We start from the raw sequence: 13,406 nt of genomic DNA, 5'->3' as shown, positions 1-13,406 counted from the left end.
CTCGACTGTTTCTTCTCTGCCGTGTTGTAGCAGAAATGCCCCTCACACAGACTGTCCTACAGCTGGCTGCAATGCAAGAGTGAAAGCACAGCCGAGGTTTCGCAATGGATGGGGCCTCGAAACCCCACGCCTGGTTCTCTGATGTAGCTCTGAGCTGTTCTGCAGAGGAAAGCAGTTTTCCTCTGGATTCAGATCAATGCAAATTATCTCCCCATTGGTGGAAGTGGACAAATTAGGAGTTGGGTTAAGCCCTGAGCACAGTATGAAAATGTAACAGCCAACTGCTCTGAGGGCCACACACCTGGAAGACGTCCAAACCACAGGGAGTGGGGAATGCGGGGACCCTTGTGGGAGGGGGGCACATCCAGCCCATGGATGCCCGTGGTGGCTAGGTTTTGTTTATTTTGTTTTTTCCATGGACTCTCTGAGTTCATGCAGAAGCCATCTCCAGCTCTGTTTTGGTTTCCTGTTCTCCCAAAGCCACCAGGCTGCTGCGAAGTTTCTACCCTGAGGTCAGGCTGGCGGAAAGCTGAGATGCAAAGGGGAGCAGAGAGGAAGTCTCCCACCAAACCAAGAGGAAGGGGGAAAGGGAGATCTTGTTACGCATTCAGCACGCAATACGTCTGAAATAGTACTTACATTTTTTGCGGTTCAGTCTATTGTCAGTCTCTGAGTTATGGCTGGAGTGACGTCCGGAAGGCCGGATCAGGTGAGCTACCTCACTGCGGACAGATCATTCCACTGGCTATACAAGATAGATGGTTGTGGTTTGGTGGAGCTTTGCAACGTATGGCCAGCGAGGATGGGGGAAAGGAAGTGCCCCGAGGCTGTGCATTGCCTGAGAGCACCACAGAGCATGACCTACAGAGGATGCATGGTGCATGACTTGATGGGAAGTCTTTTCACCAACCCCAAAACCAGCCTCATCCTGCCCAGCACCTTCCAGAAGCAACCATGACTGGCTCAGCCATGTGAAGGGAAGGCATCCAGAGCATTCTTCTGCAGGCCCTGTTGGCAGGGGAAGGGGACAAGTTGGGTACTCCTTAGTGAGATGGCAGATGCAAGAGTCACAGGAAAGCTGTAAGAGACGGGAAGAAAGGGGGCATCAGATCCATCCCACACCTTCCCCATCATTATCTCGTCCCAGCAGGGCATGGGATGGAGTGGGTAGAGGGCAACATTCAAGGACACCGGTTTTGAAACTGATTTTCCCTAATCTTGGTACTTTATTGTGAGTTTTACAATATTTTGCTGATAATCCCAGCCCCTGGAATCATAGATATTGAGGTTTTGTCCTTCTGGTTTTCCTTTAGCTTTTTTTCAGCTTTTCTTTTTTTCAGTGCACATGTCAACAGTTGAAACAGTGAAGGATTACTGCAGGAGTCAAATTAAATGACGCTGGTTAAAGTATCACACCTTTTAAACCAGAGTCTCGTGGTGTGGCAAGGCCAGATTTTTGAAGGGTGGGTTGCCTCTTCCAACAGGTCAGTGGATGACCAGTGACGGCCAGTCTGTCTTCAGGGTGGATTCGTAAGAGACACCAGGTAGAGCTCCTGCTGTAGCAGGATGGTCTAGTAGGTAGAGCACTGTCTTGAGACTATGGAGGTCCAGGTTGTGTCCATGGCTTGGCCATGCGTTACTTTTGTTGTCTTCTGTGAATTATTTAAACTCCCATCCATCTCAGCTCCAAAAAGAAGGTTTTCAGACCATGGAGGTGGTTGTTTCATCTGGCAGATGACCCAATATTTTGTTACCTGGAGGACCTTTCCTGATTCAGCACTGCGGTTTCCACCGAGCTGGGACCTCCCTTGTGCTAGGAGATGAGTGAGACCTGGAATTGCCTTTAGAGCTTTTTTTTTTCCCTCCTGGGTAAATCCAGGTCTCACTATTCCTGAGGACAAAAACCCCTGGGAACTAGCAAGCATGAGCTGCCCTCTCAAGGGCTGCCCTGAGCAGCCTTTTGGAGAACCTCAACCTTTTGCTCCTGAGGCTTTCCCCAAGGACTTAAAAATCACCTTCCCTGAAGGCTCCCCATCACAACACCGAGTAAGATTTGTGGCACCTATGTCTGCAAGAAGGCACACCAGCATGCACGCATGCATGCACGTGTATGTCTTGGCAGTTCTGACTCAACATCCTTTCAAAAAGAGGCCCTGTGGTTAATCAGAGGAATTAACCACAGCCTCCGAAAATGTCCCGCCAGCCAATCAGCAGGCCCTTCCCAAGACCATTGCTGCTACAACGGTGGCGTTGTCCGATAGGAACGTGGATCTTTCCGGTTAAATTTCTGAATGGGGCTCAGGGTTGCTTTTGTTCAGCTGGGCGTAGTAACGCCTCACAACTGCCGAATTACCAAGAATCCTAAACTTGGAGTAGGATTTTTTTTTTTTTTTTTTTTAATTTTCACCATGGAGGCAAATGTTTTCCAGTTCAAAGAGGATTCCAGATTGGCAGCGGTAAAAGTGCACCAGGCTTTGAAGGGAAGGAGCTTTTTTTTTTCCCCTAAAGCTCTCGAATCTGCTCACATTGGCTTTTTAGTGCCTGTTGCCTCCACAGATATATAGATATATATATATAAATACGCACATATACACACGCTAGATTAATATTGGCAAGCGCACCACTCTACGAATGGAAACCGCAAAGAAACATTCACATATCTGGGGATTCTGATGTAATAGGGCTGAGGTTTCACATTCCAGGACAGCATTTCTAGCCTCAAATCAAAATCAGAGCTGTCATTCAGAGCCCAGAGTTACTAATGTTATTGCAACCCAGCGGGTGGGGTGAGGGAAAGGCGGGAGGCAGGGGAGGAGGGAACGAGGAGAAAGATGCTGAATTGCTTGGTTTCTTTGGGGTTTATTTCTAATTTCAGACGATGAAAGGCGGTACAAGCTGGGATGGTAGCAGGCGTTTTAACCCTTTTCAGGCAGATGTTCAGTAATTCCTGAGTTGTGCATGCCCCCGCACAGGATGAAGAAAAACATCTCAATATTTAACGGAAAGCTCAGGGTTTCTAAGCTCAATTCTAAAATATAGAGGGCCAAGAGAACTAAAACCTACTACAGGATTAATTACTATGAGCTCTCCTGTGACAGGGCCTTTTCCAATGGGACTTTGGCAAGCTAAAGTTGTGTCTGGATTGGATAACAGTCATAGGCTGCTTTTGATTTTAAAAAAGAAAAATAAATGCAGGTGATTTCTTCTCATATCCCACAGCCAAAGCATATCCTCCCCATGTTTTCTGTGCTGGGTTGACACTCCACCAGCCTGGACATCAGTCATTCAGCAATGGTATGGCATAGCCTTATGGCTAAATTTTACAGTTCCAGCAGAAATCCCAGGTCAGTGGGCATTTTGTTCAAGCAAAAGTTGCCAAGTGATCTCTGGATTTGGCTGAGAGTTTGTAAAGCGCTTTGGGTTCTTTTGGGATGAAAATGCTACAAAACTCCCAGGCACGGGATTAACCCAACTCTATCACTAGTCCCTTGCAAAAATCCCTGCTCCCCCCCGCTCATTAGGAAAGATGAATACTGCTTTCCAAGCTGCTCTTATGTCAAAAAGATGACATCAAGTGTGATTGTTAAAGATTTCCCAGACCCAGAGCTGTACACCCCCAGCAGGTATGATAGCCTGAATCTCTGTGCTGCTACCACGGTTGTGTTACGATGCAGTAGGACGCGTTCTAATGTGACGCTATTTTTTCCATCATTTGTACTGCAGGAGGTCTTTGATCGCCTCTATTTGATTTATACTGTTGGATACTCCATCTCTCTGGGATCCCTCACAGTTGCTGTCCTTATCCTGGGATACTTCAGGTAGGCGGCTCTGTTTCTACCTAAGCAAGTTGTCACTAGACGGGAAAAGCCTCAGGCTTTCCTAAAGGATAACACTGGGGTGGCATGTGCTTCTTCAGCAAGCCACAAGAGGTTGCATCTGTGCTTTGGGCTGTGTTAGTGTCACTTTTAGGTCAAACTTCTTGGGGGATGGTGGGTGGGGTGTTTGAATTTCTTCCGCTTGCCTGCAATGGAGTTTTCTAGACCCTCTTTGCAGCAAATGGGAAGAGAGGCATCTCCAGGAAGAGGTTTGTCTCCCTTGGAAGACTATCTAAGGTTTTCTGTCCCTATCACCCCTGCAGACGACTGGCTTAGATTTAGATGGCTACTTTTTAGATAGGTAAGGTTTTATAAGGGAAATTCCACTCTAAACCCAAATATTCCTGAAGGACAGACCAGTTGAAGGGGTCCTCAGCCATGTAAGAGTACCGAACTGACTCCTCCAATCTCCTCATGCTGCTGCTGTACCTAGGGAGCCAAAAATGACCACTCACCCTCCTAACTCTGATTTTCTGCCTTCCCTTTCCACCACCCCTGCCAAGGGATGTAGACCCCTAAATAGCATTTTGAACCCGCGCCACCCAGCCCTCAGACCTGGCTGTCGCATCTCCTTGCTGCTGTAGAGACTAGGGGAGGGATGAAAGGTCTCACTCACAGATAGAAGTTTGCCCTTTGGGAAAGAAACCATACCTGGTGAGCTGCAGGTGGAGCTGGGTGCTGAGTCCCGATCCCCTGAGCCCCAGATTTGCCTACCTTTGGCGGCTGGCAGTGACTTCTCCCAGCAGACAGCAGGACCCAGACAACAGCTGTGGAGGGAAATTCTCCACGCCGCAAACAGCCACGTGGTGTCTGCAGATGAACTCACCAGCTCCCACCGTGCAAGCTCGAGCTAAGCCCCGGACACATACCACTGGGAATAAAATGCGCGGCTTTTGGCTCTAAAAGTGGTCAGACCACTCTGCAGTGAGCAAAAGAAGGTCAGGGGGATTTGCTTGGATAGCAGAGCATCCCAGCGCCCGAATCTGTGACACACACAAGCCAAAGGAGACTGCAGACCCCTCCTGGAGGCACTTCACATGATGCAGACACAGAACCCATCCCTGCCACCACCCTCCTGTCCTCTCAACCCTTACCGCCCTGTTTCATTTCCCGATGGACATTGGCAAGGTTGTTAAAATATTTAATGTCCACATATGCAAGTGTACTCCTACTTTCAGGAGACATGCTCTCTCTTCCATCACGTAGTCAGAGCACCTCACTTACAGCCCAGACTACATGGATGACTATGCTAGAGCATCTTTGTCCCAAGGACCAAAGCAGCAACAGGGATCAAGCAGGATTTTATTCCAGATAACAAAATTCACTGACTACATTTCAAATGCAGGGAGAAAAGCTCGTCTTCATTTATACCTCAGCAGTTCCATTTGGTGTGATTTGTATTATAACAGCACAGGAAACAACTGTTATTACTGTCACAATCTCCCCCAAAGGAGGAAAAAAAAACCCACGGCTATTATTTTTTATTTCCGTTATTGGATCTGGGGATTTAAGCGAGTATAAACCCATTAATAGATTCATGCATGGCTAGCCAGGGACCCCAGCAGGTCAGTCAGTCCTTTCTTCCCCCCAAAGGCAGGATCACTGTTTCTAAAACACGCTTCATAGATATGGGTCTAACCCATTCACATCTCACCATCCAGCCTTTCCCCCAAAAGGATCTTAAAGCGCTTTACAACCAGCATTTGTGGGGTCATTGCTGCCATTGCTGGGGTGGAGCCCCAGAAACTGCTTGACATGACCAAGCAATGGGTAGTGTCTCTAATGGCAAACAGAGAAAACAGCCCAGCACGCTATAGTTACTACTATAGTTACTGCTAAATTTGTAGTGGGCACAAAGATTAGCAGTTTGCAAGAACCTCTGCAAGGTTTTTAGTGGCCACAAGTTCTGTAGCCTTCGTAGTCCATTTTCTCTGCACAAAATGCAGATAGATGTGAGGTCTTTAAACGCAGGGTTTGACTCTGAGAGGGGTAGAATTTGTTGGAGGGATGGACTTAACAGTGAAAGGGACACACACGGGACACACGCTTCAGTATCAGTGAGCACTGTGCATGTATCCTGCCTTCTGTCCGTACATCCCGGAAAATGACTGCACGTCCGATGCACACTCATTGCATGTGCACTGAACACCAGGGATGTGCTCATCGTGCACGCACTGCGCACAGGAACGCACATGCCTCTCGCTGCACACGTGCTGCACACCAGATGTACGTTCCCTGAATGTTCACTGCACACTGGATGCACGCTCACGGCATGCACCCTGCACATTGGTTGCGCACCGACTGCATTCAGCCCGTATTTCAGGTGTGTGCACACTCCACACATGCTTCATACTGAGTGCACCTCCGACTGCCTCCAGATGCACGTGCACTGCACACAGGGTGTCCTGCACGTGCAAACTCATCCCACGTGTACTGCACGCACACTGCACGCACACTGCACGCACACTGCACGCACACTGCACGCACACTGCACGCACACTGCACGCACACTGCACGCACACTGCACGCACACTGCACGCACACTGCACGCACACTGCACGCACACTGCACGCACACTGCACGCACACTGCACGCACACTGCACGCACACTGCACACACACTGCATGCACACTGCGCTCCAGATTTGCACACATTGAGCGTGGACTGCGTATTGCATACCCTCCTCCAGCTGCATGTGGACTGCACGCACACCATCCTCCAGACGTAGACTGGCTGGGCGCACAGCCCCCCCCCTCCCCAGCTGCCTGTGGCCTCCGCGCACCCCATCCTCCAGACGTAGACTGGCTGCCGGCACTGCCCACCGCATGCATGCTCACTGCCCATGCCCGGTACTGGCAAAAACGCATCCCTATTTCTTTCCAAGACTTCCCAGTCAGAAATAAAGGCGCTTAATGAGTACAAGCATAGCATTGTCCTAATGCAAAGTCAGCAGCAGTGTGCTGCAAGCAGACCCCTGGAGCAGGTATTCATTCATTTACCAACCCCGTGGGTGAACGGTGAGCGCAAGGCGGCAGTGGCGCTAGGACTGCTTCCCCGTGGCGTCACAATGCTGATGAGGGGATCTGGGGGTCTTCAGAAGCAGAGGTGACCCTGATTCTGTCCAACAGATGGGGTAAACTACTCCAATCCTTCTCTGTCTCCTCCTCCAGGCGTTTGCACTGCACTAGAAACTACATCCACATGCACCTATTTGTCTCCTTCATGCTGAGAGCCGTGAGCATCTTCGTGAAGGACGCAGTCTTGTACTCTGGGTCAGCTTTGGAGGAGATGGAACGGATCTCAGAGGAAGACTTGAAATCCATTACGGAAGCACCTCCAGCGGATAAATCACAGTTTGTGAGTATCGCCAGAGCACCCAGCCCCTCCGGGCTTCGTGCCTCTGTCCTCTCTGTTTAACCCCTTTCAGGTGGATTTCCCACCCTACTGAAGGACACCAGCTCCCCGACTTTCTTCACCCTCCACAGCCTCTCCCCATCCCTTCCCACTCCCTCTCAACCCACTGGCCCAGACGCACTGCCAGCCCAAGAGCGAAGGAAGAGCTTTTCCCCGTGGTGTTCAAAGATAAAGCCAGGGTTGAGGTTTTAGTTCCCATCTACAACTACTATTTTAAACAGCTCCCTTGATGCTTCCTAAAGCGTACAGTTCTGGAAACTCCCCTGGCTATCCCAGCACAAGGCACATCAGTGCTTGCGTTTCACAGTGTGTACTTTTCCCACCACAATGTGGAATTGGCTGATTTTCCACCTGGAGCTCCTCTCTGTACGACCCATGGAGGCATCACTGTGCTGTAACATCTGTGCCATCAGCCTGACAGCCCAGATGTAGCAAAGCCATGGTTCAACGTGTCTTGGGAGGCTCTCAGCCCTGACTCCAGAGCCAGAGCAGAGGTAGCTTGTGAGGAAGGAGGTCAGCAGTAGACATCTCACCTCACTGTAATTTTGCAGCAAACCATAGCTGGTTGCTCCTGTTGTGATTTATTGCTTCCACCTCTGAAAAAAAGACATTTAAAAGGGACCATGGAGGGATTATGAGCTATCGTAAGAAAAGGTAGGGTTCATCTGCAAAAAGCAGTTGTTTACAAGGGAGACAACTTCATTCAATCTAGTCACCTCGGGTTCCATCTATAGTCAACTGAGTCAGCATGGTCTACACAGCCAGTCGAGTCAAGGGTATGATACACCAGGTCCTAAAATAAAAATTGAAGTGAGGCCAGATGAACTTGTCTCCAGAAGTACGTGTTTCTTTTCACTGTATAGAAAGCTCAGATGGAGGCATCTGCATTGTCCATGTGCTTTGGGGAGATGAAGCCCATCCTCAGGTTTCAGAGTTGTCCCCACTCTGCTCTCCTTGTCATTGGTCTCATCACAGATTTCCCATGGTGGATCCTAGGTATGATAGCTCATCATCCATGAATAGTTGGATGTTGCAGAGACAGACAAGGTAGATTTTAGTATCTAAGAACAAGGGTTTCCTTCAACGCACACAAAAAATCTGTGCCTCAAACATCCCAGTGGAGTGGCTCTCACAATGTGGCCACAAACTTTCTGCCTCTGTATTCGTTTGACTTCTCAAGTCTTTAGCAGCTTGTGCTACTACCAGGGACCTGGCCACCAACACCCCTGTGTAAAATCAGCATATATGAAGTGTTCCACTGTGCATCCAAGTCCCCCCAAATGGAAATATGTTATTGTGTTTCCTTCCCATTTCAGAGATCCATTTCATTAATTTGATGAGTCTCTGGCTGGAGCACTCAGCACACTTCGAAACAATCCCTTTTTGGAAAGAACACAACATGTTTTACGGCATTGTTTTCTGTTTCTCCTTGGGCTGGACTCATTATAAGGAATAATTGGGATAATAGATTGCATTCTTTGAATATTAGCAATTTAATGGCATTTCCCATTCTGCTGAATTGAAAGGCAAACAAGTGATGAAGGCGACAATTAATGTATTTCTTTTGTTTCCTAGTGAAGTGGGAGCTTTGCAATTATTGCCTGATGCTCCCTGTGTGTGGGTAGATGGTGATTTTTTGTAAATATAAAAAATAATTATTAAGCCTGGGTGGGGATTTTTTAATTGATCTTCCTTCTATTTTAACTCATTTCATCTGTAAATGAAAATGAGTGTAAATGTGTCCATATTTTTTATATATATATATGTATGTATATAATATGTGCATATTCATTTTGATTGGCAAAGAATTAGCGTAAGAGCTGGGCCAGAACATAAAATTTTCTTTTTATTTACAAGGTACTTACTGACATTTTCTGCAAGTCATTTGTATTCCTCTCCAAGTAAGAGGCAGCATGGAGATGTGTTGCTGCTGTGCGATGTGTTCGGTAGTCAGACGTTTCCTTTGAAAGTGGACTATCCAGAGTCCTAGCATTTCCACATTGACAAGAGATGGCATTAAGTGTCCCTTTGTACCAACCAACCCCCTGCGGCATCCTTACTTTGCAGCCTTTCTCTACTAGGGCTGAGAAAAATCGGAACACGTACGGCTTTGCCCCACTCTGCCAGAAGCAGGGGAGCGTTGAGTCGCAGTCAGGGTTTTCCTCTCAAGAAAGCAAAGGATTGCAGGTCAGTGTGGAGCGTGCCCGTTTAAAAGCAGCGTGTCCTGGAAGCCTCTACCAGGTCTCCCACCTTGCAGCTCAGGTCTGTTCAGAAAACGCCTTGACATTGTGGGTGAAATCCTCCATCTTCAGTTTGCTCTTGGAGGACCAGTCGCCAAAGCCTACAGCAGCCATCTAAGACTCATTGAGGAAAGACAGGCAGCCCTGGAGGACCCTGTCTTGGACATCCATGACAGGATGGGGTGACTCACCCCATGTATCTCTCCACGAGCTGAGGAGGGAGTCATACTTTCAAGTGATGTGACTTGCACCAGGTCACCCAGACCGAGGTGACTTAGCCACAGCCCTTTGTCCTCTAACCTGGACAAGAATCACAGGGAAAAGATGAAACAAAGCTGTCCTAGAAAGCCTGTGAACCCCTCATCAGTGGGGTTGGGGGAGAGTAAGATCAGGTCAGCATCTCTCCACATGTGCCCTGTCCTCCTACACCTCCCAACTCACCTGCTATCGGAGACACGATGTCAGGCTGAGGGGAAGCTTTCTTCTCAATTTTTCATCTCTTCTGTTCTTGCACTGATTTTTCCCCCGTGTAAAAGCCCTGCAACAGAATTTTCTGATTTTTTTTTTCCTTTCTCCATCTTGTTTTCCAGCCCATCTTGGTAAATTATGGCTTTATGTAGAACACGAATTTCACATATATGTTCCTCATACAACCCTGTCTTTCTGTGGCCATTGCAGGTGGGCTGTAAAGTAGCGGTTACCTTCTTCCTCTACTTCCTGGCAACCAATTACTACTGGATTCTGGTGGAAGGGCTCTATCTCCACAGCCTCATCTTCATGGCATTTTTCTCAGAGAAGAAGTATCTTTGGGGATTCACATTATTTGGCTGGGGTAAGTCATGGCTGCTCCTTACGGCCGACCTGTAAGACCTGTTGGAGGTAGTTTTTGAAGCAAATAGTGCATATACATAAATATAGGAGAGGGGACAGAGGCAGGGTGAGCATCGGAGACACAGTGACTCTTGCAAGGACAGGTGAGCTCTCTTGTGAAGCCTTTATCATTTCTTAACTCTGGTATTTACACTGTGGCACTTCCAGGATCTCTGGAAGGATCAACCCAGGCTTGGAGAGACAGCACATCTTGCCATCCTTCTAGGGCAGCAGATGTGTGCATGTGACAGCTGATTTTAGTGCACTCTCTGAGTTATCCCCATCTCTGCCAAGTGCCTCCTGCTGAGAAGGAGGCGTTGGGCTGGAGGGGCGGAAAGTTGCGTGGGGCTGTGAGCATCTGCTCCCAACGGCAGACCTAAGCTCTGATTTCCTACCTCAGATCTCAGTTGCTTTAAAAAGCTCCCGAGGTTTCATGAGTGTTGGAGCACCAGTAGAAACCTGAAATTTGTGGGGGAGCCTTTTTTTTTTTCCCTTTTCGTTTAACTTGGGCATCTTTTCCTGGAGTAAGGAGAAAGGAGCGGGATGTGGGTGCATGGAGGGCGCTCATTAGTGGAAGGCGTTGGTGGACACCCACATTTCAGATGAGAACGTGCTTTCTGTTCACTTCTGGCATTAGCTTTGGCTTGCAAGGAGTTATGAGGTGCTGGTAGGCTGAGGACAATAAAACAACTGCCCACAATTGTCTGAAGTGTGTGGACTGTAAGGGAGAACAGGAAACGTATTAGATGATTCTCGAGGACATAACTAAGAATAATGGGGTGTAGGTCTACAAGGGAGCTTACAGCAGGAAAAACCTGTTCAGAGGTGTCTATGGTTACCAGTTTCCAGGCCCAAAATGCACCTGGCCACATCCTGACTGCATTTTAGGACAAGATTAATGGGTGCACCACACCATCCCCATTCCAGCAGATGATTTCTTCTGGAAGAAAACCGCTGTCTCTAACCGTGGAGCTCTGAGCAAGCCAGATAGTGCAGAACCGAGTTTATGGAGGATTGCAGGTTTTTGCTCTGGGAGAGCAAGCCAGGGATTCAGTAACCCAGGGCAGTCCAGCCCACAGGACTCTCTCCAGCCTTCCTCCTTCCCAAGTGTGATATGGGGGAGAAAGGGACCACAAACTCCTTGCTAACCTCAGGATCAGCTGGTGCATAGGTCAGAAACTGTTGGTACTGCCATACGATAAAGACGGGAGGTGTAAATATGAGTCCCAAAGTGGGCATCCATCTCTCAGGCAGAGTCCAGTCCCAGCCAGCTGGTAGGTTTTGGGGAAAATAAATAAACAGAGAGAGATATTTTGGGGACAGGGTATTTCTTACCTCAGCTGTTGTGAGACAGAGAGGACTTCAGACGTCGCCTCTTTTTTAAAACAAATGAACAAAAAACAAAAAACAAATAAACAAACCTAAACCCCCACCCTCTTCCAAACCTTCAAGCTACGTAAAATTTGCTTTTCAGAAAAAGGCACTAAACTGTACAGAGCAGACTTAAAGAAGCAATTCCCCAGAGCAAATTCTGGAAGAGAAGTAAGCAGTTGAAAAATAATGCCATGTGTTTAACAAGAAAAACCAACTTGATGCTGCTCATAACGCAGCCAAAGGAAAACAGTCTAACAGGCATGGGTTCCTCTCGTTAATTCTTCCAACCACTGCCAGAGTATAATCATTTTATCAGAGCAACCACAAAGCTGAAGTCACACCTGTCACAACACCAATCATCTGTGTGCTTCCAAAAGTTTGAGGCTGCTCAATTTAAATTCCTCTGGAATGAGAACATAGAATCCCTCCAGTTGCATTTGTTTTTGCTTTGTTTTGATTAGCATGATAATGTACACACACACACCCGCACAGACGTATTGCTTTGATAGCTTTTGGGCACTGAAAAGGGCAACCCAATCCAAGACCCACTGGAGTCAGTGGAAAAACTCCAGTTCCCTGCAGTGGGCACTGGATCCTGCCCATACCACAGCAATGAATGACAGGGAATCAACGATAAATAATTACGACATTCCACATAGGTACAGAAAAGACAAGTTTGCCCCAAAAGCTGGGATTTTTTTTCTTGCTTCTGTAACAATAAACAGCGGTGCATTTATCCTGCCTGGAAATTTCCAAGGTGGGGACGGGGAGCAAAAATCACCCTACAACATCTTATTTCCAGACTACTGAAGAAACCAGAACATATAGTTACTCTTTGATGTCAGACCCAAAGATTTCTGTCAAGTCTTTTCAATCCACATCCTCACTGGCACAAGAGAGCACAGCTCCGTAAAAGCCCACAGTGCCCTTCTTGCAAGGGAGACACTGATGACAGAAAGGAACTTGTTCCTTGCCAGCACCCAACAAAAATAAATAAATAATGATATTATGGGCAACAATAAATTCCCCAGCAGACTTCAAGTTCCCTGCAGCTGTTTTATGAAGGAAGTCTAAGAAGCATGACCAATAGCTAGAAAACCCAAGCTGATTCCACTGGCATTTTTCCTTCACACCATGTTAATTCTCCCCCGCCGGCTGGACTGCACTGGCTTTCAGCTACGGTGCAAATGAGGATTGCAGGGAGACCTGGAAAAGACAAATAGATCGATGTGTTACTGTCAGGGGTGCTCAGGTCCAAAAATTCACGTTGGTGAACCCTGCACGTTTATCTAAGCAGAAATCATCCTTGCCTGAAAGTATTTGTACCTAGCAGGACAAGAGGCATGGGAGGGTATTATTAGCCCTGTTTAATATTAGGAAACTGTGACACAGAGCGACTGAAAAAACACGCTCATTGTTCCTCGGAGAGGTTTTCAAATGGCAGGGAACTGAGACCAGATTTCTCCAGACCTACATAAGGTCCTTATTCATAAGCTTTCTTCTCCTAGCAGTCGCTTTGCAACCGCCTCTCTTACTCACAGCTTTGACACATGCATGAAAGCCATTTTTCCAACTGCTAGGAGACACGTACACAAGAAAAGCAACAGAGGAGAGCAAGGGGGTTGGGGAGGCC

General features: G+C 47.7%; 1 protein-coding gene across 1 annotated transcript in view; it reads left to right on the top strand.

Moving 5' to 3' along the window:
• Positions 1-3,723: 3,723 nt before the first annotated feature.
• The window catches only part of LOC104079019 (parathyroid hormone/parathyroid hormone-related peptide receptor-like), a gene marked incomplete at its 5' end in the record, with an annotated part of 23,550 nt that continues 13,867 nt past the window's right edge, over positions 3,724-13,406 (top strand). Inside the window, 3 exons of the mRNA XM_009580922.1 lie at positions 3,724-3,818; positions 7,046-7,232; positions 10,208-10,361. Coding sequence (XP_009579217.1) covers positions 3,724-3,818; positions 7,046-7,232; positions 10,208-10,361 — 436 coding nt within the window. The remainder of the gene's footprint in view (positions 3,819-7,045; positions 7,233-10,207; positions 10,362-13,406) is intronic.

The sequence above is a fragment of the Fulmarus glacialis genome, unplaced genomic scaffold, assembly GCF_000690835.1.
Source record: "Fulmarus glacialis isolate BGI_N327 unplaced genomic scaffold, ASM69083v1 scaffold3690, whole genome shotgun sequence".
Taxonomy (NCBI): Eukaryota; Metazoa; Chordata; class Aves; order Procellariiformes; family Procellariidae; genus Fulmarus; species Fulmarus glacialis.
Note: the sequence above shows the minus strand (reverse complement) of the source record. Positions and strands in the feature narration are given on the sequence as shown.